This window comes from Oncorhynchus gorbuscha, linkage group LG09, assembly GCF_021184085.1.
Source record: "Oncorhynchus gorbuscha isolate QuinsamMale2020 ecotype Even-year linkage group LG09, OgorEven_v1.0, whole genome shotgun sequence".
Classification (NCBI taxonomy): Eukaryota; Metazoa; Chordata; class Actinopteri; order Salmoniformes; family Salmonidae; genus Oncorhynchus; species Oncorhynchus gorbuscha.
The window spans coordinates 90,981,634-91,009,114 of record NC_060181.1 but is presented as its reverse complement, the minus strand read 5'-3'; the positions used below and the strand labels follow the sequence as shown (position 1 = coordinate 91,009,114).

Genomic DNA, 27,481 nt, shown 5'->3' with positions numbered 1-27,481 from the left:
TCCTCCCTCTGTCTGACCTCAAATCCTCCCTCTGTCTGACCTCAAATCCCACCTCTAACCTCACCCCGCCTCTCTCTGTTTGACCTTTTGACTCCAGGGAACACACAAGAGCCTGAAGGGTAACTCCAGAGCCCTTTCTACTGTCACAGCCATCATCGACGGCACAGGATCAGTAGGTTAGTCTCTCGCCCTCTTCTCCGGGTCACCTCCAGCCCCACCAGTAGATCCTACATGATAAATTAGCTCCACGAGGCGGTAGCTAACGATCACGGGTTGCTTTCAAATTCAGCATAGGACTATCTCTGTGACTTACTAACTGTCCTGGGATGATGTGTTTTCTTCTCAGGTGCAGCGATAGGTCCCCTCCTGGCAGGAGTGTTGTCGTCACGGGGATGGAACCAGGTCTTCTACATGCTGATGGTAGCTGACTTCCTAGCACTGGTGGTGTGTGCACATGCTAATCTTCTAAGTAGTTGACCTGAAATGTGCATTAATGTGTGTGTGGATTTCATGGAATGAGGTTTTAATGTGTGTGGATTTCATGGAATGAGGTTTTAATGTGTGTGGATTTCATGGAATGAGGTTTTAATGTGTGTGGATTTCATGGAATGAGGTTTTAATGTGTGTGTGGATTTTATAGAATGAGGTTTTAATGTGTGTGTGGATTTTATAGAATGAGGTTTTAATGTGTGTGTGGATTTTATAGAATGAGGTTTTAATGTGTGTGTGGATTTTATAGAATGAGGTTTTAATGTGTGTGTGGATTTTATAGAATGAGGTTTTAATGTGTGTGTGGATTTTATAGAATGAGGTTTTAATGTGTGTGTGGATTTTATAGAATGAGGTTTTAATGTGTGTGGATTTCATAGAATGAGGTTTTAATGTGTGTGGATTTCATAGAATGAGGTTTTAATGTGTGTGGATGTGCTTTCTCTGTAGCTGTTGCTGCGGCTGGTGACAAAGGAGCTGACCTCTGCCAACGTGGTTAAACCTCGTTCTGGCAGCACCACAGTAGAGTAAGTGACTTCTCTCTGTTTGGTGTATATTCTACTTTTATTTTATTTTACCTTTATTTAACTAGGCAAGTCAGTTAAGAACAAATTCTTATTTTCAATGACTGCCTAGGAACAGTGGGTTAACTGCCTGTTCAGGGGCAGAACGACAGATGTGTCTTCCGGTTACTAGTCCAACACTCTAACCACTAGGCTATCCTGCCGCCCCGGTATTAGGGTGGTATCCAGGCTTGATAATCACGATTGAGGCCACGGATCATGTTCTATGTTGATGATCTATGTTCTACGATCATACCACCAAGACATGCTAACCTCCTCTGTTATTGGTCAAAGTGAGAGGTTAGCATGTCTTTGGGGTATGATCTTTGACCTTCTGTAACTTTCTCAATCATCATTATTCACGATTCATTCAGGATTATCTGTAATCATGGTAGCATCCACATTATAGTAGAAATGTTAAGAAACGTATTATATTCTTATTTATAATCAAAAGTAACTCCAAAATGACACTACATTATTTACCATTAATTTCTATTGGGCACAAAATAATCTGAAACGCAACGAAAACTAATTGCAAATGCATCCAACAAGTTTGTAGTCACAAGCTTGATGTAGTCATTGCGCTCTAGGAAAACCGGACCAAATACTTCACTTTTGACTACTTTATTTATAAGATTCTTTAGAGGTGTCAATTTTGTAACTTTTTGACAGAAGAGAAAATGTATTACTTGTTATTGTACAGTGGCAAGTATGTGAAAACTTTTGGAATTACCTGGATTTCTGCGTAAATGTCACTTAAAATTTGACAAAGTTACAACAATAGACAAACACAGTGTGCTTAATACTAATAACACACAAATGATTGTATTTTTCTTGTCTATATTGAATACATCATTAAAACATTCACAGTGTAGGTTGGGGAAAATATGTGAACCCCCCCCCCAAGGCTAATTACTTTTTCCAAAAGCTAATTGGAGTCAGCTAAACTGGAGTCCAATCAATAAGATGAGATTGGAGATGTTCGTTAGAGCTGCCTTGCCCTATAAAAAATAAAAAAAACATTTACAAAATTTGAGTTTGCTATTCACAAAATGCATTGCCTGATGTGAACCGTGCCTCGAACAAAAGAGATCTCAGAAGACCTACGATTTAAGATTTGTTGACTTGAATAAAGCTGGAAAGGGTTACACAAGTATCTCTAAAAGCCTTGATGTTCATCAGTCCATGGTAAGACAATTTGTCTATAAATAGAGAGTTTATAGACAAGTTCAGCACTGTTGCTACTCTCCCTAGAAGTGGCTGTCCTGCAAAAATGACTGCAACAGCGCAGAATGCTCAATGAGATTAAGAAGAATCCTAGAGTGTCAGCTAAAGACTTACAGAAATCTCTGGAAGATGATAACATCTCTGTTGACGAGTCTACGATACGTAAAACACTAAACAAGAATGGTGTTCATGGGAGGACACCATGGAAGAAGCCACTCCTGTCCAATAAAACATTGCTGCACGTCTGACGTTTGTAAAAAAAAAAGCACCTGGATGTTCCACAGCGCTACTTGCAAAATATTCTGTGGACAGATTAAACTAAAGTTGTGTTGTTGTTTGGAAGGAACACAACACTATGTGTGGAGGAAAAAAGGCACAGCCTCACCAAAATCAAATCCTCATCCCAACTGTAAAGTATGGTGGAGGGAGCATCAAGGTTTGGGGCTGCCACTGAGCCTCGACAGCTTGCGATCATCGACAGAAAAATGAATTCCCAAGTTTATCAAGACATTTTGCAGGAGAATGTAAGGCTATCTGTCCTCCAATTGAAGCTCAACCGAGTTAGGTGATGCAACAGGACAACAACCCATTGGACAGATGTCAACAACAGAATGGCTTGAACAGAAGAAAATATTCCTTCTGGAGTGGCCCAGTCAGATTCCTGACCTTCTGGAGTGGCCCAGTCAGATTCCTGACCTTCTGGAGTGGCCCAGTCAGATTCCTGACCTCAACCTGAGTGGCCCAGTCAGAGTCCTGACCTTCTGGAGTGGTCCAGCCCAGTCCTGTCAACCTGAGTGGCCCAGTGAGTCCTGACCTTCTGGAGTGGCCCAGTCAGATTCTGACCTTCTGGAGTGGCCCAGTCCTGACCTTCTGGAATGGCAGATTCCTGAGTGGCCCAGTCAGATTCCTGACCTTCTGGAGTGGCCCAGTCAGATTCCTGACCTTCTGGAGTGGCCCAGTCCTGACCTTCTGGAGTGGCCCAGTCAGAGTCCTGACCTTCTGGAGTGGCCCAGTCAGAGTCCTGACCTTCTGGAGTGGCCAGTCAGATTCCTGACCTTCTGGAGTGGCCCAGTCAGAGTCCTGACCTCAACCTGAGGTCCCAGTCAGAGTCCTGACCTCAACCTGAGTGGCCCAGTCAGAGTCCTGACCTGAGTGGCCCAGTCAGATTCCTGACCTGGAGTGGCCCAGTCAGATTCTGAGAGTGGTCCTGACCTTCTGGAGTGGCCCAGTCAGAGCCCAGTGGCCCAGAGTCCTGACCTTCTGGAGTGGCCCAGTCAGAGTCCTGACCTTCTGGAGTGGCCCAGTCAGAGTCCTGACCTCAACCTGAGTGGCCCAGTCAGACCTTCTGAGTGGCCCAGTCAGAGGACCTCCCTGAGTGGCCCAGTCAGAGTCCTGACCTGAGTGGCCCAGTCAGAGTCCTGACCTCAACCTGAGTGGCCCAGTCTCAACCTGGAGTGGCCCAGTCAGATTCTGACCTTCTGGAGTGGCCCAGTGGCCCAGAGTCCTGACCTTCTGGAGTGGCCCCAGTCAGAGTCCTGACCTTCTGGAGACCTTCTGGAGTGGCCCAGTCAGAGTCCTGACCTTCTGAGTGGCCCTTCTGGAGTGGCCCAGTCAGAGTCCTGACCTTCTGGAGTGGCCCAGTCAGAGTCCTGACCTTCTGGAGTGGCCCAGTCCTGAGAGTGGCCCAGTGACCTGACCTTCTGGAGTGGCCCAGTCAGAGTCCTGACCTTCTGGCCCAGTCAGATTCCTGACCTTCTGGAGGCCCAGTCAGATTCCTGACCTTCTGACAGATTCCTTCTGGAGTGGCCCAGTCAGATTTATGGCTTTCTGGAGTGGCCCAGTCAGATTCCTGACCTCAACCCGATTGAGATGCTGTGGCATGACCTCAAGAGAGCAGTTCATACCAGACATCACAGGAATATTGCTGAACTGAAACAGTTTTGTAAAGAGAAATGGTCCAAAATTCCTCCTGACCGTTGTGCAGGTCTGATCCGCAACTACAGAAAACGTTTGGTTGAGGTTATTGCTGCCAAAGGAGGGTCAGCCAGTTATTAAATCCAAGGGTTCACATACTTCGTCCAACCTGCACGGTGAATGTTTACACGGTGTTCAATAAAGACATGAAAACGTATAGATGTTTGTGTGTTATTAGTTTAAGCAGACTGTGTTTGTCTGTTGTTGTGACTTAGATGAAGATCAGATGAAATTATATGACCAATTTATTCAGAAATCCAGGTCATTCTAAAGGGTTCACATACTGTTTCTTCCCACTGTATTACTATAAATTAATATAATTATCCAAATGTTTTGAGCATAGCTCTATTTTTATTTTATACAGTCGTTTTTTGTTCATCTTTATCAAGGGTGTCAATAATTTCGGAACCCCCACTGTATGTCACGGAAATACTGATAAATCAGTCAGATCAACTAGTGGATACCATTTTTATGTCTGTGTGTATTATGACGTAAGTTGGGTGGTTTCGCGAGTCAATGCTAATTAGCGTTAGTACGATGATTGGAAGCTTCAAGGTTATTATAGTAATCAAAAACTGAAACTAAAATTGGGGAAACTATTTAGTAAACTGAAATAAAATATTTAAAAAACTTTTGAAAAACTAAACTGAAACAACTTATATTTCACCGTGAAACAAACTAAAAATACATTGTTTAATTGTAGTTTGTTTTTTCTCTCCCGTTCTAAAATCAAATCGGGTTTTCAACCTTTTTTCCCTAATGGGGTATGTGAGCTTTTGAATCTGATGGGTAAATGCTGACAGTAGATGGCAATCTTTCAAATAGGCCTGGCTTGTTTTTTTATTTTATTTTAATTTTACCCTTATTTTAATTGGCAAGTCAGTTAAGAACAAATTCTTATTTTCAATGACGGCCTAGGAACAGTGGGTTAACTGCCTGTTCAGGGGCAGAACGACAGATTTGTACCTTGTCAGTTCGGGGATTTGAACTTGCAACCTTCCGGTTACTAGTCCAACGCTCTAACCACTAGGCTACCCTGCCGACAGCATCACTGTCACTAGCTATCAGTAGCTAACAGGGACAAAATGTGAGGGAGGTGGCGGACCATAGCTGTGAACAATGACGACAGCAAACCCAACACCAGCAGTGACCGATCGCAAAAGGCAAAGCACAAAAGATGGCAGCGTGTGTAGAACAGTGGGTTAACAAGGCAGTTCTTATGCCGTAATTGAAAATAAGAATTTGTTCTTAACTGTTTAAATAAAGGTTCAAAAAAATTAGAAGCGGAAACACCCAACCAATTTTCAAGTTCATCTTAACAGCGCCCACAAAGAATTTCAGGATAAAGATGAGGTGAGACGGGCATTTTTTTAATTACATTTATTTCGTTTTTGGAATTCGGTCAGGATTCAACTCCTAGTATCATATGAACACACATAAGACATGGAAAATGAGTTGAATTGCATGAATTTAGCATTAACAAACAAGACGGGTGTGGACAGTTGGGGTCGCGTGGGTTGAGGGTTTGTTACTATGCCGATAAATGACAATATCTATCTGGAACTTTGCCACCAAGGAAATGTGTGTAACCAAACCATCTCAAAAAGTACTGGAGTACCCCTGCTATAGGCCTACAACACATACTGTCCCTGACACTAAAACTGAAACTAAATCATATAAAGACTAAATAATAAATGCTTTTATCAAACTGAAATGGAACCGGTAAATCAAGTCTGAAAACTAACTGAAACTAAACTGAATTTCAAATAGAAATAAAAACAAATAAAAATCACAAAACTATAGGGTGATAAAATCTTTGGCAAAATCATTCGCAAGAAGATTCCTGCAAAAAAACATGATTTGAAGATTAGGTACGTTAGCGTGAAAAGGTGTTATCCCACAAGTTCATCTTGCTAAGTAGATAAACTGCTTAATTGCCAGAATCTTACATGCTTTTTATTAGAAAATGTTTTAACAAATTCCAAGAGGAAATCCATTTTAAATGATCTACTATCCCACCAAATTCCTAGGTATCCTTATTGAGGAAAAAAGATCGTATTTAAATTCTCTCCGATAAAATTGCAAAGGCTATCGGGTGTCATGGGACGAGTTCCACGTCTCATCCCAAGAAAATATTTGTTTTTATCTGTAGCCTAATACACCTTAATCTATTATTGTATCTCAGATTGCAATATAGTCTGGGCCACTACTTATAAAAACAACCTCAATAACATCCTTCCTTCTCCAAAATTGTTTTGTGAGGATAGCAACTCACTCAGACAGTCGTGCCAGTTCCTCGCCTTTTAAATCCTCAATATTTATGTCAACTATCTTCAAGTGTGTCTGTTTTTGTATTCCAAATTAAAATGAATCTTCTCCGTTTCTTTCCAAACACTATTCAAATTCAATATTAAGGTTCATCATTATTCTACAAGAACTGCCAGCGATCTCCACATCCATTTTTTCCATACAAGATTGACCTAATCTTCCATCACATCTGTTGTTTTGGAACAGTCACCCGGACCACCTAATGATGTATATAAACCCTGGATTGCTGGTGCTTAGTATTGGTCATTTGAATCCACCAGTCGGCCATATTGGCGCTCCACAGTAGGAGCAGTCTTCCATGTGAAAGCATGGCATTGTACAGTATTTCAATTAAATGTTTCAAAGATAAAATTACAAGGATTTAAGTATTGTTTTTGCTGTAATGGGGACAATAATGCTAGTAATCTCAAAGACTTCAACTTTAAGAAAAAAAAATGTAATAGATTTTTTTATATTTAGCTTTAAGCTCACATAATATAATTTAAAAGTGTGCATTATGGTGTATGTATAATAGATGTTTTTACAATGGTGGGGGAATAGCAAGATGGAGGAACGGTGGCTTCAAAACAGCGCCCACTGTTAGTCATCTAGTGTGTTATATATATATAAGTTATTGGAACCACCTCATGCACTGCAACACCCTTCAATTCCTTCAAATACAAAATGAAGGAATATCTAGTAGACATTCCATAGAATGACTCATCCCAATAACCTCTGCCATATGTCCATAATAATTATGCTGATTCGTGATTTTGACTGGCTGAGAAAAGCTGCATGTCTGTCTGTCTTGTCCAGAATCCCGACCCCTACACGTTCATTACTATGGCACAGCTGGAGATCGAATTTCAATATTGAAACAATGTTGCAAATGTCAGAGAGAGAGGGAGAGAGAGAAAGCAAGGTTTATACAAATCTCCACTATTGTAAACCAATTGCTCGTCTAAAAGAAATGGGAGATAATGTCTCAATGCTTTTTATAGTGGAGCTCAAGTTTATTAATTGCCTGGCTGGGCTGATGAGAGTCCATTGCACAGTGAGATGGAACAGAGTAAATAGCCATTTCAGCATCATAGATTTAGCTGGTGGTAACTTGTGGAATAGACACTGGGCTGGAATGTGTTTTTAACCAATAATCCTCCAGGGTTAGACCCACCCTTTGTATAAATCCCATTATTAACTGAGTGGTTCGAGCTTGAAAGCTGATTGGCTGACGGCTATGGTACATCAGACCATATACCACGGGTATGACAAATCATTTATTTTTACTGTTCTAATTACGTAGGTAACCAGTTTATAGTAGCAATAAGGCACCTCTGAGTTTGTGATATATGGCCAATATACCACGGCTAAGGGCTGTAGTATATCAAGCGATTCCACATTGCGTCGTGCCTAAGAGGCCTTAACCGTATGTTGGCCATATACCACACCCCCTCGTGCCTTATTATTAAATAACCTTCTGCCTATCTTTGTCCCGTAATAATAATAATTTTTATTATTATTATTTAATTAGATCCTCCTTTCTCTTTATTTTTTATCTGGTTCATCATGTTTTCATTTATTCTTTCTGTAAATCTATTTGTTTCTTATATCAGGATACTTTTTTGATTTTGTTCTATAAACATTTGAAAGTGAGAAGTGCCTTTAACGAGCATCTCTTGTTTTTTTTTACCTCATGCAAATAAATAAATCATAGTCCCTGATCGAAGTCCGTTTTCTGTTTCTCTCTTGTAGGATGAAAGAGCACTGAGCACTTTGCACTAACTCCAGACAGCGGAGTGAACAGACTGTCCCTCAGCACAGACACGCACGCTGCATCTTATGCCACTAACCTGTACCTTCGTCCAGTAACTGAACTGAGCTAGTGTGAAGCAGCACCTCCTTAGAACCGAATGAAAGCCGATTGAAGATTCGGTAACAAGATAATAAGCAACCAACCAAGCCATCCAAAGTTCCTCTGAGCACGTACCACTATAACTTTTGTTTTACTTGTTCTACAGCACACTGGGCCTTAAATATATATATATATTTTGCTGTCAGGTCTGCCTTATGGAACCAAAGATTGTGTGGAAATGCATTATAATTTATATGAAATGTATTATTATAATTTTTTAAAAGTTGCCATTATATTATTGTGTTCTGTGGTGTATTTTCTCTGTAAATGAAGTATATGCAGGTACTGCTATTTTGTATTTGTATATTATCAACAAATTAAGTTTATTATTTTTGGTGACTTCAATCCTATGAATGTAACATTTTGTGTTAAGAGTTGGTATGTAGAATTTCATACTCAAACTGATGAGGAGGATCAATAATTTCTGAATAAGCTTTTCTTTAGGCAGTGCAATGTTGAAAACGTTAGTGATGATGTTTTATGTAGATGTAGAAAATATCAAATACCATCATCCCAAACCTTAAATGATCATATAAAAGTGAGTTAATTTATTCTGCCTCTACAATGTGAACATTTTGAATGTGTTCCTTTTGACTAATGCCTGCTATCTCAAGTCCCTTTATAGTGTAAATAGCCCAAAATGCCAAATGAGTGAAGAAATGTAGGTGATAATCATCTTTATAAAAAATATATATATATTCTTAACTTTCATGATGGCACATGCAGAGGCTGTGGTCAATTCCAATTCACTTGCTGTGTTAAACAGAAATGGAGTGGAATAGACCCCATCCAACAACATGTCCATTTTATTTATGTGGAGATGGAGGAAGATAAAACGTTCATCTAAGTTCTTCAGTGGTAGTACTTGAAATACTGTGTGCCTTTTGTTGTTTGTCAGGCAGTTGCTTCGTTCAGTGACGTATGTGTGAGCCTTACTTGATTACTATAGCTACATGGTCTTGGTGACAATTGTAGATTTGTAATGACCTCTTGGTAAATAAATTTTAAAAAGATGTCTGTATTACCAAATTCTCTGGAAGCCTCTATAACCAAAGCAAAATATCCCAATCTTGGTTTTGAAGCATAATGTTGAGTTGTTTTGTCAACCAAGCTAAATGTGTTCCAGTCGGGGTGAAGAGTGGTCGGAAGTCTCTAGCTGTCTCAACTGGGGGTGGAAGATGTAAACAAAAAAAACTGTACACTTTTGACAACTAGTCCTCCACTGAACTGACACCTTATCTTGCTCTTGCAGGACAAATCACACGATATATTATTTTCTGAAAAGGTCCTGTAATAAACATTAACAGTCCTTAACAAATCAGTCATAACTGGTGGTAAGCTGCTCATGGTGTGCCTAAATGAACCAGAAGGTAATTATTCAGGATTATTTGGCTAAATTCAATTAGTGTTTATTGAAGGTATAATTAGTATATTGTTTTGATCGTCGATGACTCATCTGACATGCATCACAAAACATCTGAGCTGACTCGAGTCTGCAAAAGTGGATATGTTATCGAGTGAATCTCACAGGCAGGTGCCCACGCAAGAAACTAAATTCAATTTGAAACTTCCCTTTTCACAGTGCTTGCTCCTTCCTGGCTTTGGGTATCTCTCCTTAGCTCATATCCTTTTTTTTAATTCCTTGACAAATAAATACAGTTTATTTAGATGATTTTAATAGCCATACTCAGGGTAGAATTTAGCCTGTGTTTTTAAAAGTTGAATGGACGTAGCTGACAGACAGATCGACTGCGTTCTGGGGGTTGAGTGGGCGACCTGCAGGCAAACCTGTACCAGCCGCGCCTGCTTCCTTCAGGAGACCCAGTAACTATGGCGATGAGAGCGAAAAAACGCACTGGGCACACATGCCAGTTCGACGTCTGGTTTTGACTTAGGCCTACATGTGTTTGAGTTGTCAACTAACGTGAATTCAACGTGAAATCAATCAAACATTTCACCCTGTCATTGGATTTAGGTTAAAAGTATTTTTTTTTAAATACGAAATTATCTTAAATTGATGACTTTGCTAAACCAATCGGTTTTCCACATTGATTCAACGTCAGCACATGGCATTGTTTGGTTTAAATGACATGGAAACAACGTTGATTCAAGCAGTTTTGGCTCAGAGGGAAACTGTATTTCCTGCTCTCCAGTGTATGTGCGATTGTTGAGGGAGGCTGAGACGGGCGGGAGGGGGAGAAGAAAGGGAGTTTATGAGATGAGAGAGAGCTAGGTAAGTGACAGAGAGAGATGATGTTGAAACGCTAATATAATTTCTCCATTCAGAGACGCACCGACCGCTCTCGGGGGGGGGGGGTTCCAGCTCGACCACCGACGGAGCGGAGCGGTGGCCTATAGCCCACATTCCGAGTCCTCGACCGAGGTGACGGCGAGACAGGCTAGATAGAGGGGAGGAAAGGGAGAGATGAGATCAGCTTCGTCGGTGTATCGAGTAATCTACCTGGACGTCGATGGCAGAATTCAGAAGGTAAACTGTCAATCAACCGTTTTATATCTTGTCAGTCTGTTTCATCATCAACTACTACACCCTTTCACCCTTTCATGTACCTTGGAAGAAATGTGCAATGATAGTTTTGCTTTATATAGGATAACCTCAGTTATCATACTATAAATAATAACAATTCAATGAAACTATTCGCACATGTTGATGCATATAGAAAAACAGAATTTTCAGAAAATCCTGTACATTGGACACATTCACGGTAATCTCTAGTTTCTTATGGTGAGTTCTCATAGTTCTGAGCTCTAGTCCGAGTTTGACTGTGTTACATTGTATTCTTGTCATTAGGTCTGGTTGGTTTCACGTTGCCAAATGTCAAACGAACAAAAATTGCAAAACTAAACCTCGTGTCCATGCAAGTAATTTGTTTCTTGGACAAATAGGCCTGTGCTCACGTTAACAACTATCACGAAGCATCGCTTCATTTAAACTTTCGATTTGGTCTTCCAACAACTTGCGGGAGGAAACTGCGCAATAGCCGCTCTAAATGCGACGTGAATAGTCTACATTCAGTAGCCTATCCTCATCTATGCGCTGCAACTCACATAACGTTTCAGAGATGGTCAAATTATGTTGTTGAACGACCAAAGTAAAATAATAGATTGGGACAAACAAGTGATACTTCATGATAATCATAAATTGATTTAACTTGAGCATATTTGTCCAATAAACAAATTACTTGCACGAACATGCGGTTTTGTTTTGGAATTTTATACTGAATAAAAATATAAACGCAGCATGTAAAGTGTTGGTCCCATGTTTCATGTGAAATAAAATATCACAGACGTTTTCCATATGCACAAAAATGTTATTTCTCTAAAATGTTGTGCACAAATTTGCTTACATAAATGTTACTGAGTATTTCTCCTTTTCCAAGATAAACCATCCACCTGACAGGTGTGGCATATCAAGAAGCTGATTAAACATCATGATCATTATACAGGTGCACCTTGTGCTGCGAACAATAAAAGGTCACTGAAATGTGCAGTTTTTCAGACGATACAATGCCACAAAGATGTTTATAAATAACCACGCTGCATTTTGGTCCTCCTCCCCTTCGACAGAACAAAACCGTAACAGTTGCTTCTTCAGCAAATCACGTTTTGAAACATTGCACTATGTTTATGAACCTGCGTGGAATCTGCAAAATACGTGTAGATGTAGAGTAACATTTTGGTGACAGCATGATCATTTAAGTGGGTAAAAATAACAGTCTTAGAGCTAATAGTTTTTGCAGTTGCTTAGAGGGAGGGAGTACAGGTTGAAGAATAACTCTGTTGAGGATTAACATGAGAGGACCAGCTTTTTACTGGGTCTACTTTGCTGGACCCTTGTATAGTTCTAGAAAAGTTCTGGAACAGTTCTGGAATAGATCTGGGACAGTTCTGGAATAGATCTGGGACAGTTCTGGAAATGTACTGCAACTGTCTATGTAGACTGCCTCTACCATACTTTAAGCCCATTTTCTGTCATTTTAAAACGCATGTAGTTTACATCTCTTTATTATACCCTCCATGCTGGATTCTAGGCATCGATTGTTCAGGTTTCTTACTCGAGCAAAAACCTCAGCAAATCTTAACTTGAGATACATCTAAAACCTTTGATTAAATCGCTTGGAATACTTGCTTTATGACATGCATGCATCTAATATTAGGATTTGGCACAAAGACCAATTTTGATAATGTGGTCACAAACTCCCTGATCTCATCCAGTCTGTATCTGTTGTACTCCATGTGAACTACCCTCCACAAACACAGCCGGTATAGTCGGTGTAGACCCCGTCCAGAGGTCTGTTTACACTTAGGCCTACACCCAGTGGAGTAGAGGAGACTGAAGACCAGGACCATAAAGAAGACATATAAACACCTTTTGCTCCGATGGCTCTTTGCATTTATTGCAGTTCATGTCACTTTTTCTACAGTTTTTCTATAGTCTTTAATGTTTCTCTGTGAGCTTGTTTGGCCAGTTGTTATAGGATATGCTGTGGTGTATAGGCTAGTAGTCTGTGAATCCACATCTGTGAGCTCAGAGAGATTCAGTTATTTCTGTGTTTGAGCTGTTGTTCTCTTTCTGATGCTGATCTGTTTGTTCGTTTGTCATTGGTCAGTTGTTGCTTGGGAAAAAATACGGCACCTTGTCTCTTTCTCTCTCCCGCTGTCGGTCTCTTTCTCTCTCCCGCTGTCGGTCTCTTTCTCTCTCCCGCTGTCGGTCTCTCTCTTTCTCTCTCCCGCTGTCATTCTCTCTCTTTCTCTCTCCCGCTGTCATTCTCTCTCTTTCTCTCTCCCGCTGTCATTCTCTCTCTTTCTCTCTCCCGCTGTCATTCTCTCTCTTTCTCTCTCCCGCTGTCATTCTCTCTCTTTCTCTCTCCCGCTGTCATTCTCTCTCTTTCTCTCTCCCGCTGTCATTCTCTCTCTTTCTCTCTCCCGCTGTCATTCTCTCTCTTTCTCTCTCCCGCTGTCATTCTCTCTCTTTCTCTCTCCCGCTGTCATTCTCTCTCTTTCTCTCTCCCGCTGTCATTCTCTCTCTCTCTGTCATTCTCTCCCTCTCTCATTCATTCTCTCTCCCTCTCTCTCCCGCTGTCATTCTCTCTCCCTCTCTCTTTCTCTCTCCCTCTTTCTCTCTCCTGCTGTCTTTCTCTCTCCCTCTCTCTCTCTCCCCCTCTCTCTCTCCCTCTCTCTCCCTCTTTCTCTCTCCCGCTGTCATTCTCTCTCTCTCTTTCTCTCTCCTGCTGTCTTTCTCTCCCCTTCTCTCTCCTGCTGTCATTCTCCCTCTTTCTCTCTCCCGCTGTCATTCTCTCTCTTTCTCTCTCTCCCTCTCTCTCTCCCGCTGTCTTTCTCTCTCCCTCTCTCTCTCCCGCTGTCTTTCTCTCTCCCTCTCTCTCCCGCTGTCTTTCTCTCTCCCTCTCTCTCCCGCTGTCATTCTCTCCGTCTCTCTTTTTCTCTCTCCCTCTCTCTTTCTCTCTCCCTCTCTCTTTCTCTCTCCTGATGTCATTTTCTCTCCCTCTCTCTTTTGCTTGTCTATGTGATGCTTCATTTTCTCATACTGTTACTGTTATCAATCTCTCACACCCACATTTTCTCTCTCCTTTCCTTTATCTCTCTCTCCTTTATTTCTCTCCCTCCCTCCCTCCTTTCTCTCCCTCCCTCCTTTCTCTCTCTCTCTCCTTTCCTTTGTTTCTCTCTCTCTACTTTGTCTCTCTCTCCTTTCCTAAGGCTAGCTTTTTCAAACAGAAATTGCTTCCTGTAGCACTAATTCCAAAAAGTTTTGGGACACTGTGAAGACCATGGAGAATAAGAGCACCTCTTCCCAGCTGCCCACTGCGCTGAGGATAGGAAACACTGTCTCCACCAATAAATCTACGATAATTGATAATATCAATAAGCATTTTTCCACAGCTGGCCATGCTTTCCACTAGCCCGGCCAACATCTCAGCCCCACCTGCAGCAGCTTGCCCCCCCCCGCTCCCCTAATCCAGGCAGCAGATGTTCTGAAAGAGCTGCAGCACCGTACCTTCTCCACTATGCAATCTGGTTTTCGAGTCCTTCATGGGTGCCCCTCAGCCACACTCCAAGGTCCTAAATTATATCACAACCGCCATCGATAAAAGACAATACTGTGCAGCCGTCTTCACCGACCTGGCCGAGGCTTTTTACTCGGAAGACTCAACAGCCTTGGTTTCTCAAATGACTGCCTTGCCTGGTTCACCAACTACTTCTCAGATAGGGTTCAGTGTGTCAAATCGGAGGGCCTGTTCTCCGGACCTCTGGCTGTCTATATGGTGGTGCCACAGGGTTCAATTCTCGGCCCGACTCTTTTCTCTGTGTACATCAATGATGTCCCTCTTGCTGCTGGTGATTCTCTGATCCACCTCTACGCAGACAACACCATTCTGTATACATCTGGCCCTTCTTTGGACACTGTGCTAAGAAATCTCTAAACAAGCTTCAACGCCATACAACACTCCTCCCAACTGCTTTTAAATACTAGTAAAACTAAATGCATGCTCTTAAACCGATTGCCTCCCGCCCGCCTAGCATCATTACTCTGGAAAGTTCTGACCTAGAATATGTGGACAACTACAAATACCTAGGTGTCTGGTTAGACTGTAAACTCTCCTTCCAGACTCACATTAAGCATCTCCAATCCAAAATTAAATCTAGAATCGGCTTCCTACTTCGCAACAAAGCATACTTCACTCATGCTGCCAAACATACCCTCATGAAACTGACTATCCTACCCGCTCCTTGACTTCGGCGATGTCATTTACAAAATAGCCCCCAACACTCTACTTGGCAACCTGGATGTAGTCTATCACAGTGCGATCCGTTTTGTCACCAAAGCCCTATATACTATCCACCACTATGACCTGTATGCTCTCGTTGGCTGGCCCTCACTACATATTCGTCGCCAAACCCACTGGTTCCAGGTCATCTATAAGTCTTTGGTAGATAAAGTCCCGCCTTATGTCAGCTCACTGGTCACGATAACAACACCCACCCGTAGCACGCGCTCCAGCAGGTATATCTCACTGGTCATCCCCAAAGTCAACACTTCATTTGGCCTCCTTTCCTTCCAGTTTTCTGCTGATAATGACTGGAACGAATTGCAAAAATCTCTGAAGCTGGAGACTTATCTCCCTCTAGCTTTAAGCATCAGCTGTCAGAGCAGGTAACTGATCACTGTACCTGTACACAGCCAATCTGTAAATAGCACACCCAACTACCTCATCAACCCTCTTACTCTTTTGCACCACAGTATCTCTATTTGCACATCTATCACTCCAGTGTTAATCTGCTAAATTGTAATTATTTTGCCTCTATGGTCCATTTATTGCCTACCTCCTAATAACTCTAATACATTTGCACACACTGTACATGGATTTGTCTATTTATTCATTATAATATTTTTTTCTATTGTTATTGATTTTACGTTTGTTTATTTCATGTGTAACTCTGTGTTGTTTTTGTCTCACTGCTTTGATTTATCTTGGCCAGGTCGCAGTTGTAAATGAGAACTTGTTCTCAACTGGCCTACCTGGTTAAATAAAATCTCTCTCTCTCTCTCGTCAAGCCACCAGCGGTAGTCAGCCTCCTCACTAGTCCATCCACCAGCTTCTTACTGTCTGGCTTTTTTCAATTCTCTTCCTTGTTTCTCTTCCCATTCAGTTTGAATTTTATGACTAGGTCATAGGAGTCTTTCCTCGGCCAGGTTTCCCATGCCGATGGAATTTAGGCTTGCAAGTGTTTTAACAATGCATCTTTCCTACAACGAAGATGGAATTATTCCACAATACTGACGACGGATCAGCTCCTGGAAAGATATTACTTATGGCTGCAAATATTGAGCCGGCTTATTCTAATGCTCACCCTATAACAATGCACTAACTCAAGATTTGGCACATCCTTGATTACGTTAGTATAAGGGCACAAGGCGAGACCCAGATGGAGATACGGGAGGCAGATGGTTTGAGTCTTGATATTTAGTAACTTCTTATGGTTGCAGGGGCAGTATTGAGTAGCTTGGATGAAAGGTGCCCAGGGGCGTCCAGAGTAAACGGCCTGCTCCTCAGTCTCTGTTGCTAATATATGCATAGTATTATTAGTATTGGGTAGAAAACACTCTGAAGTTTCTAAAACCGTTTGAATGATGTCTGTGAGTATAACAGAACTCATATGGCAGGCAAAAACCTGAGGAGAAATCCAAACAGGAAGTGAGAAATCTGAGGTTGGTATATTTTCAACCCAGGCCCTATTGAATTCACATTGGGATATGAATGAAGTTGCACTTCCTAGGGCTTCCACAAGATGTCAACAGTCTTTAGAAACGTGAATGGGGCTTCCACTGTGTTGTGGGATTGAATAAGAGCTGAATGAGTCAGTTTACTGGCAGAGAGCCATTTCCTGGTCATGTGTATTCCACATGATATCGACTTGCGTTCCGTTGCTCCTTTAGACACAAAGGAATTCTCCGGTTGAAACTTTATTGAAGATTTATGATAAAAACATCCTAATGATTGATTCTGTACTTAGTTTGAAATGTTTCTTCGACCTGTAATATAACTTTTTGAAGTTTTTGTCCGAAGTAATGCATGAGAGTTTGGATATGTATACCAAACGTGCTAACAAAACTAGCTACTTGAACAGAAATATCGGACATTATCAAACAAATCATGCATTTATTGTGGAACTGTCATTCCTGGGAGTGCATTCTGATGAAGATCATCAAAGGTAAGGGAATATTTATCATGTAATTTCTGGTTTCTGTTGACTCCAACATGAAGGCTAATTTGATTATTTTTCTGAGCGCCGTCTCAGATTGTTTCATGCTTTACATTTTCCGTAAAGTTTTTTAAAAATCTGACACAGCGGTTGCATTAAGGAGAGGTATATCTATAATTCCATGTGTATTATCATCTACATTTATTTCCTTTGAGTCGATGTTGTAGCTCCCTTCAGTAACCACGAGCACAACCGTTCCTTGATTTTAACTGGCGGCTTTATTCTGTAGTTTTAGTCAGAATTATCACCTTCCGTGAGAACTATAAAGTAAATGAAAAATACAGTTAAGCACACTCTTACAACCTTATCTTACGAGTGACTTATTAGCTTGGTATAACTCTGAAGTGCTTACATACATAACAGTTTAACTGGCGTTATAACGGGTTCAGATTAAACACATGAATAAAGGAACAAATACCTCATTGGCTGCTTATTACAGAAGGGAGGAAATCAAACTTCACACTTATTATTCATGGCATGAATTCACACTTCATCCTAACATACACTCTTCAACCTTTATGAACTACACCCGATGACATGAAAACTCAGCTAATGCAGCGCAGGATTGCCTTCCCTCCAAGTGTGTTGCTACAATAAGGATCCCCGTTACAACAGTATTAGCTACGTAGTTCCGCTTGTATTATCATTTCCCCTACACAGTGGACACATAAACAATTCAAACAAAAGACAACGACATAATCTGTAAGTCTAACTGTCAGTTACAGATGTGGCTATGCAAAATCACTGGATGTTTTTGGAACTCGTGAACGTAGCGCGCCAATGTAAACTCTGATTTTTTAAATATAAATATGAACTTTATCAAACAAAACATACATGTATTGTGTGACATGAAGTCCTATGAGTGTCATCTGATGAAGATCATCAAAGGTTAGTGATTCATTTTATCTCTATTTGTGGTTTTTGTGACTCCTATCTTTGGCTGGAAAAATGTCTGTGTTTATTCTGTGGCTTGGTGGTGACCTAACATAATCGTTTGTGGTGCTTTTGCTGTAAAACATATTTGAAATCGGACATTGTGGTGGGATTAACAACAAGATTACCTTTAAATCTGTATAAGATACATGCATGTTTAAGGAATTTTAATTATGAGATTTATGTTTTGAATTTGGCGCCCTGCACTTTCACTGGCTGTTGTCATGTCATCCCGTTAACGGGATTGCAGACATATTAAACAATCCAAAAGGGGTATGCAAGAGAATGGTCATTGACAGGCAAAAGGTCAAAACCAGTTCAGAGTTGAGGAGGTACAGAGTGGCAGGCAGGCTCGAGGTCAGGGCAGGCAGTATGGTCAGGCAGACTGGTACAGAGTGGCAGGCAGGCTCGAGGTCAGGGCAGGCAGTATGGTCAGGCAGACGGGTACGGAGTCCAAAAAACTGGCAAGGGTCAAAAACCGGGAGGACTGGCAAAAGAGAATAAGAAGCAGGAGTACGGGAAATCTGCTGGTTGACTTGAAAAACATACAGGACAAACTGGCACAGAGGGACAGGAAACACAGGGATATATACACCAGAGATAATAAGCGACACCTGGAGGGGGTGGAGACAATCACATGACCGGTTAAAGATCAGGGTGCGACAGTTAGGCTACACGTCATGAAGAACATCATTTTTCCAACAATTGTTTACAGACAGCCTATTTCACTTCACTTATATTTCACTGCATCACAATTCTAGTTTGTCAGAAGTTTACATATACACTTTTGTTAACCTTTATTTAACTAGGCAAGTCAGTTAAGAACAAATTCTTATTTTCAATGACGGCCTAGGAACAGTGGGTTAACTGCCTGTTCAGGGGCAGAACGACAGATTTTGTACCTTGTCAGCTCGGGGATTTGAACTTGCAACCTTTCGGTTACTAGTCCAATGCTCTAACCACTAGGCTACCCTAGTTGACTGTGCCTTTTGAACAGCTTGGAAAATTCCAGAAAAGGATGTCATGGCTTTAGAAGTTTCTGATAGGCTAATTGACATAATTTGAGTCAATTGGAGGAGTACCTGTGGATGTATTTCAAGGCCTAACTTCAAACTCTGTGCCTCTTTGCTTGACATCATGGGAAAATCAAAGAAATCAGCCAAGACCTCAGAAAATAAATGTAGACTTTCACAAGTCTGGTTCATCCTTGGAAGCAATTTCCAAACGCAAATTGTGAAAAGCTGATTTGAAATGTATTTGGCTAAGGTATACTTTCGACTTCAACTGTAGAAGCTCAACAAGAACAGAGTTGAGGTATGATAGAGGAACTGGTTATTATTGGATGACATGGAGGGTCCATAAACGTTTAGGTTTGTCAGCACTATCCACAGATCTGCTTCCTCATACAACACAGAGCTCCCGTGCTTACCATACCACATTCTGCTCTATCAGCTCTTTAGCCTGTCAGGATAATGCCATCCATCATAGAGAAAAGAAATGCACTCTGACACGGTCGCCAGGTGTACAGTGTTTCCACCGACACATTGGTGCGGCTGGCTTCCGGGTTAAGAAGCGGGCATTGTGTCAAGAAGCAGTGCGGCTTGGCTGGGTCGTGTTTCGGAAGATGCACATACGGGAGTTGCAGTGATGGGACAAGACTGTAACTACCAATTGGACACCACGAAATTGGGGACAAAAAAGGTCAAAAATATATTTATGTGTATTGTATCACCTTAGAGCCCTCAAACTCAACTCTGGGCCCCGAAGCCAGTTCAACTGCATTTTTTTCTCCATTGTTCCCCTCTAATCACGGACTGATTTAGACCTGGGACACCAGGTTGGGCAATTAATCATCAGGTAGAACAGAAAAACGGCGGTCTCCGGACCTAGTAAGGTAAGACTTGATTACCCTTAAAGTCTAAGGGTCCGAGCTGGGTTTCTACTAAGCTAATATATGGATTTTTTAAAAGATGGACATACCAAGGATCATTTAGCTATTTGACTTGGAATTGTAGGATCCCAGTAGATATAAAAAATATATATATTTGATGAAACATTGAATTTGACCCGACATTTATTAGCCCATATAAACGCATTGAATAACCGATTCATATATGAAAAAACAGACATTCAAAAAAGCAATCAAAAGTATGATTTGAAGTGTTTGTCCTGTATCTGAGAGATATAAGAAAGCTCAGAATATTTTTATTATTACAGTGTAATTACCCATATACCTTTATGTGTGGAAATGCCGGAACAAACGGAGAACACCATAGTGTTGGTGAAAATCTCATCTTCTCATAGAGGGGTCAGGGGTCATATTCTCATCTTCTCATAGAGGGGTCAGGGGTCATATTCTCATCTTCCCATAGAGGGGAATTCATATTCTCATCTTCCCATAGAGGGGAATTCATATTCTCATCTTCCCATAGAGGGGTCATATTAGTGTGTAGCCCAAACCGTTCGGATGCTACAGACTTTTTTTGTGAGAATACCAATTTTCAGGATGTCTGCTGGTCTGACAAACACCACTGTAGCTTTGTCACCTTCCACCACAGATGCGGAAGACTGACAAGGTGGATTGAGACAGAACCCATGCGACAAAAAAAATATCTTCAGTTTAAACAGAAACTTTGATGAGGATTTTTTTTTTCAATTGGATTTATTATGCCTCAAAGCGGATCATAAAAAGAATATGATGCTCAGCTCGTGAGGCCCCGTGATGATGTGAGGCCTGAGGTATTTGCCTCTTCTGCCTGATGGTAAATCCTCCAGTGTCTCTGGGAGGACCCGGCTTATAGAGTGAAATTTAATAAAAATTTCACACCAGTGAAAATGTTTTTAAAAATCTGAATAAAATAATATAAACATTTCCCCACCAGAGATGTTTCCATATCAAACAGATTTATTGTGGGTAAAAGTCTGTGTGGGATGATGTTGTGCTGATAAAAAAAAAAAAAAGTTTGCGGTTAAATTCTCATGGACCGAATGAAAAATGCAAGTTAAATGGGCGTTGTCACAAAAACGGTTGTGTTATATAGCAACTGCAAGTCTGGTCTTGGCACGTGTGCTCTAGCCAACAGCTGGCAGATACAGTGCAGCTAGGCAACCTACATGATGAGATTATTATGGATAAGAGCCATATTGTTTTATTTGTCAAACGGCAGCCAAGCATCATGTCACCAGAAAAAGACCATTCGATATTTATTGGAAAGGAGCAACGTGCACTTTCACTACCCTGTAACTTATTTCATCTGTAGCCTAATAAACTGCATGGTTTCCCGAGTCGTAGTGGGAGGGATGTCATCACTTGACTCCAAGTTTACTTCAATATGATGCAATTTCACGCATAATACATTTTACAGACACAAAAATATCCCACCATGTCCAATGAACAAATTTTCTGTCAGCATTTCTGACAACTTTTATCTGTATATCCTGTTTCCATCAGTCGTAACTCAGCTGTATGAAATGGTTGGATGGAAACCTGGTTAGTGCCTTCAAGCATTTTTCTGGAAATGGATATGGGAAAGGAATTAACGATATATGGGAAATTAATTAACAATATATGGGAAATTAATTAACGATAACAAAGTTAATATTAATGATTTGCGAATATACAATCCTGCAGTTTTTTTGTATACTTAAACAAAAATGTGAACGCGACATGCAATCATATCTATGATTTTACTTAGTTCATATAAGGAAGTCCGTCAATCGAAATACATTTATTAGACCCTAATCTATGGATTTCACATGACTGTGCAGGGGCGCAGGCATGGGTGGGCCTGGGAGGATATAGGCCCACCCACTGGGGAGCCAGGCCCAGCCAATCAGAATGAGTTTTTCCCCACAAAAAGGCTTCATTACAGACAGAAATAGTCCTCAGTTTCATCAGCTGTCCGACTGGTTGATGTCAGGCAATCCCGCAGGTGAAGAAGCCAGATGTGGACGTCCTGGGTTGGCGTGGTTACACGTGGTCTGCGGTTGTGAGGCTGTTTCAACGTACTGCCAAACTTTTAAAAAGATGTTGGAGGAGGCTTATGGTAGAGAAATGAACATCCAATTATCTGGCAACAGCTCTGGTGGACATTCCTGCAGTCAGCATGACAATTGCATGCTCTCTCAAAACTTGAGACATCTGTGGTATAGTGTTGTCTGACAACTTCACATTTTAGAGTGGCCTTTTATTATCCCCAGCACGAGGTGCACCAGTACAATGATCATGCTTTTTAATCAGCTTCTTTATGTGCCACACCTTCCAGGTGGATGGATTATCTTGGTAGAGGAGAAATGCGCACTAACAGGGAAGTAATCAAATTCGTGCACAATATTTGAGAGAAATAAGCTTTTTGTGCATATGGAAAATTTAGAGGATTTTTTTTTTTTTCAGCTCATGAAAAATTTGACCATCACTTTACAATGCTACATTTTTATATTTTTGTTCAGTGAATTTCATGGTGGATTCTCTGTTTGTGAACAGAAGTGACGTTCTGCTTACATGGGCCTAAACTAAACACTACTGTTTCCCACATCTGTGGCAGTCTGCAGGTTTCTGGAGTGCTCTCGGTCTCTCATATCTCCCGCTCATTTCTCCCTCTTTCTTCTCCACATCTCTCCATCTCTCTCTCCCACTTCCACTTGTTGTCCTGAGCCTGGTTTTCCAAAAGCATCTGAAGGCTAAATTCATCGTTAGAACCTTCATTAGGAGCATTTTTAAAACTGAAAAAGCTGTTCCCCTAAATTATTGTTATTGAAGGGCAACTCCGACACTTTTCAACCTAATTTTCATGATCTCCAGCTCAATACCGATGTCTACATGCACTACTGTTCAAAAGTCTGGGCTCACTTAGAAATGTCCTTGTTTTTGAAAGAAAAGCCATTTTTACATATACATTTTTACATTTACATTTTTTCATTTACATACTACCTCAAATAACCGGTGCCCCCGCACATTGACTCTGTACCGGTACCCCCCCTGTATATAGTCTCACTATTGTTATTTCACTGCTGCTCTTTAATTACTTATTTATCTCTTAAGTAAACATTTCACTGTAAGGTCTACAACACCTATTGTATTCAGCGCATGTGACTAATACAATTTGATTTGATTTGAAATTACTATTGTAGCTGGAAACGGCTGATTAAAAAAAAAATGGAATATCAACATAGGCATACAGAGGCCCATTATCAGCAACCATCACTCCTGTGTTCAAATGACACGATGTGTTAACTAATCCAAGTTTATCATTTTAAAAGGCTAGTTGATCATTAGACAACCATTTTGCGATTATGTTAGCACAGCTGAAAACTGTTGTTCTGATTAAAGAAACAATAAAACTGGCCTTCTTTAGACTAGTTGAGTATCTGGAGCATCAGCATGTGTGGGTTTGATTACAGACTCAAAATGGCCAGAAACAAATCACTTTCTTCTGAAACTTGTAAGTCTACCTTGTTCTGAGAAATGAAGGCTATTCAATGCGAGAAATTGCCAAGAAACTGAAGATCTCGTACAACGCTGTGTACTACTCCCTTCACAGAACAGCGCAAACAGGCTCTAACCAGAATAGAAAGAGGAGTGGGAAGCCCCGGTGTACAACCTGAGCAAGAGGACAAGTACATTTAGTGTCTAGTTTGAGAAACAGACGCCTCACAAGTCCTCATCTGGCAGCTTCATTAAATGGTACCCGCAAAACACCAGTCTCAATGTCATCAGTGAAGAGGCAACTCCGGGATGCCGGCCTATTGGTTGCCGAATTCCCCGAACCCTGTGAGGGCCTTGGATCAGTACGGCCCTACCACGAAAGCACATTGTTTCTACCCAAGGTTCCTCTGTGTTCAGGGGTATCGAGAGTGCGGTATCGTCCAGCTGTGAGCATAATGAACACAGTTTCTTCCTCACATTCAGACACACAGTTGTCAAGAGTGGTGGATATGAAAACGAGCATGACAAAAAATAACTAATTCTCCCAGTCCTCAGGGTGGCGCTCTGCCCTGTCAGGAAGTCATGTAGGAAGACTGGCAGTGTGCTCCGTCCAGTTGTGGGCATGAGCAGTTTTACCATGAGTGGTGAGGACGATGGTGAGCGGCACGGTCTACAGTTCGCTGTGCATTCTGCTCCTTTTCGTGGCGCCATGGTCACGTCAATTGTCCCTGAGGTCCTAGTGCCTGTCTTGAGAGAAGTGTTTTCCTCTCTCCTTCAAACTCAGGCAATTCAGATGGCCCCTGTGTCAGAAGTACAGAGCGGTTGATTCACCCGGTACTTCTTAGTTCCCAAGAGTGATGGAACGTTGCATCCCATCCTGGACTTAAGTGTTTTAAACAAGCACCTAAAACTTCACCAGCTATTGCAGTCAGTGTGTCCCATCGATGTGTTCACTTCCATAGATCTGAAGGATGCATACTCCCCACAGAAAGTTTCTGAGGTTTCATTTTTTAAGTTTCTAGTCCTGCCTTTCGGGCTCTCCCTATCAACGGCACCTTTTCTATGGTGGTGGAAGTGGCTTTGGCATCGGTGCGGAGAGTGATAGCAGAGTTGAGGGAACAGGTGGAGCTCCACACTGCCAAGCTGGCTTCCCATATTCAGTCTCTGGGGTTCATAGTGAATCACAAGAGAAGTTGTTTGACTCCGGCTCGGCACATTCAGTTTCTGGGTCTTGTTCTGGACTCGTTTCTGCATCATGCATTTATGTCCCAACGGAGGGGGGTCGTATTGTGCCTCTGTCTGTCTGGCACCGTTTCAGCTGGAGAACTCTGTGCCTTTTTGCTTGTACCTGCGGTTATTGGGTCTGATGGCCTCTATGATAGATGTGGTGCCTCTGGGACTTCTGTCGATACCCAGTGCTGAAACAGATGCGACTGCTATGTGTTGCTCAATGTATCCCCGTTATGCCTAAGTGCGTTGGAGGGACCCGTAACGCATCCTTACTGGGATGGGTAGCTCTGTGTAAGGGCTTCTCGGAAGGAGGGATTTGGTTAACAGTGTAAAGGGTGTAGCTTATCAATCACCTAGAGCTACGGACTATTTTGCTAGCACTGAGGAACACGGTTTCTCTCTCAGCTAAACCTGGCCCGTTACCTGCTTGTATAGAGCAGCACCCAGCGAATCTTCCCGGAGCTCTCAACTTGGGTGCAGATATACATTCTGGGGGGGGGGGTCCTATCGCTATGGAGTAGACACTGCACCCCTCTGTGGTTGCCCAGATATGGGACTGGTTCGGCAGGGCCGATGTAGATTCTTATGCATCTTGAGAAAACAAGCATTGTCATCTGTTCTTCTCAATGAGGGTTATGGGTCACTCTGTTAGGAACGGATGCTTTGGCCTGTCAGTGGCCTCGGTTCCTGCTCTATGCATTTCCTTCTGTGTACCTGATTCATGCCACCATGGAGAGGGTTCATCAGGAGGGTCTGTTGTTGATTCTGGTGGCTCCCCGTTGACCCACACAACCTTGGTTCCCATAGATCATCCACCTGCTGGACAGGGACCCTTGGAGGGTTCTGTGTCATTGGGATCTATTGTCTCAGGCGCAGGGGAGTTTGGCAGCCACGACTGCAGATATGGGATCTGTGGGGTTGAAAGGTTTGAATTTGACAGCTAAGGGTTTACCTTTGAACGTAATTTAAGACTATACAGTCGTGGCGTGACGAGAAGGTTGTATACAAGTGGTGTGCGTTTGAGGGTCCTTTTCAGAGCTCTTTGGTGGACATTTTGATGTCCACCAAAGAGAGCAGGGCCTTTCTTTTTCCACATTCATATGTCAGCCAACTCGGCGTGTTATGTAGGGATTGACGGCTCTACCCAGGGGTCTCATCCTCTGGTGGTGTAGTTCCTGAAAGGCGTGCGTTGGCTCAGACCAGTGTCTAAGCCTATGGCACGGACCTGGGACCTGGGACCTGGGACCTGGAGCCTGGAGCCTGGCTTTGGTCCTTGACGCTCTGTTTGAGCCTGCGTTTGAACCATTGGAGTCTGTGGACCTGAAGGTCCTTTGCGACAAGACTGCCCTTCTCATGGCCTTGGAGTCGGGCCAAGCGCGTTGGGGGATCTCCACACGCTATCAGTACACCCTTCCAGTTTAGAGTTTGCACCTTGCGACTCCAAAGTGATGCCTTGTCCTGATGCTGTGTCTTACAGGTCCCTGGCATTCGATCTGTTGCCTGTCTCACTTCCCCCATTCGCTTCCAGCGAACAATGGAGGTAGAATGGTCTGTGTTCAGCTTTACGCACCTACAGTACATGGATAGGACCAAGGATATTTAGGTTTGTGACCAGCTTTTTGTCTGTTTGTGACCAGCTTTTGTCTGTTTCTCTAATCCAGCTCTGGGTGCTTTTCTAAGCAGTGTCTTTCCCTTTGGATTGTGGATGCTCCCTGGCAGAAGAGGACAAGTAACCCGTAATCCGGATAAATGGTTTGAGCCTTGGGCTGCCGTGGTTCATCGACTCTGTTCGATGATATGCAGCGTGTGTGTGCTGACAGGTGTTCTGTTGTTTTGAACTTGCGGTTTCTGACATTTCAGGCTCACAACGTAAGTACTGTTCTTGGAACCGTGGTGTCTATGGACTTCAGCTGCAGTGGCAACGTGTCAGTCCGCATAGCCAAGTTGCAGTAGGTTTTGGTTCCCTTTATGAGGCTCTGACAGTTCAGGCTTCTCGGCTAAGTATTAGTGAAAAAGGTGGCTTCTGTCACCCCTATTTGGAGCCCGTGGAACCTGTGTGTGCTTGGGCTGCTGTGCGCCTCCTAGTTTGGTCCCTCTGAGTCTGCTTGAGGTGTGATTGTGTGTCCCCCATAGTATGTTTTACAAAGTGAAGGACTGAAAGGGAACGCACAGTTCTGAATATAACTACTGTTCCCTGAAGGAGAGAATGAGGTATAACCAGTGGCGACCCTTCATTCAGAGCCCCACCTGTTTTGAGCCCCACCTTTTTAGCATATTATTTTGATATTAATACGTGTCACATACCAATTTACAAATAATGTAATAAAGCGGCATACAAACTTCTCTTTTTTTGCTTTATTGAGTAAGGCAGCTCCAAAATGCAGGTGTTTCAGCCTAGCTCAGTGCTTTTTGTGGTGGTGGGGAAGCCAGCGGGAAATACACAGTGTAGGGGTTGGTAATGTTTTCAGTTGCACCGTGATTGGGTAATGTTCTCTAGTTGCTCTGTGATTGGCTCAGTGTTCTGCCACTCATGGGGACACTACGTCACCGCCAAGTCTAAGGGTATAGCTCGAAGATTCAAGCCCCTTGGGTGCTGCCATAGAGTTACATTATAAGTGCCCA

At 42.2% G+C, this 27,481-nt stretch overlaps 1 protein-coding gene across 2 annotated transcripts in view; it reads left to right on the top strand.

Moving 5' to 3' along the window:
* Nucleotides 1–9,486, top strand: part of LOC124044263 (glucose-6-phosphate exchanger SLC37A1-like) — a 33,656-nt gene extending 24,170 nt beyond the window's left edge. The window contains exons 17-20 of one of the 2 annotated variants that reach the window (XM_046363886.1): nucleotides 98–176; nucleotides 347–420; nucleotides 940–1,016; nucleotides 8,313–9,486. In XM_046363886.1, coding sequence (XP_046219842.1) covers nucleotides 98–176; nucleotides 347–420; nucleotides 940–1,016; nucleotides 8,313–8,328 — 246 coding nt within the window. In that variant the 3' untranslated portion in view covers nucleotides 8,329–9,486. Of the gene's footprint in view, nucleotides 1–97; nucleotides 177–346; nucleotides 445–939; nucleotides 1,017–8,312 lie in introns of both variants that reach the window. The other variant, XM_046363885.1, reaches the window with a different exon arrangement.
* The last annotated feature ends 17,995 nt before the right edge of the window (nucleotides 9,487–27,481 follow it).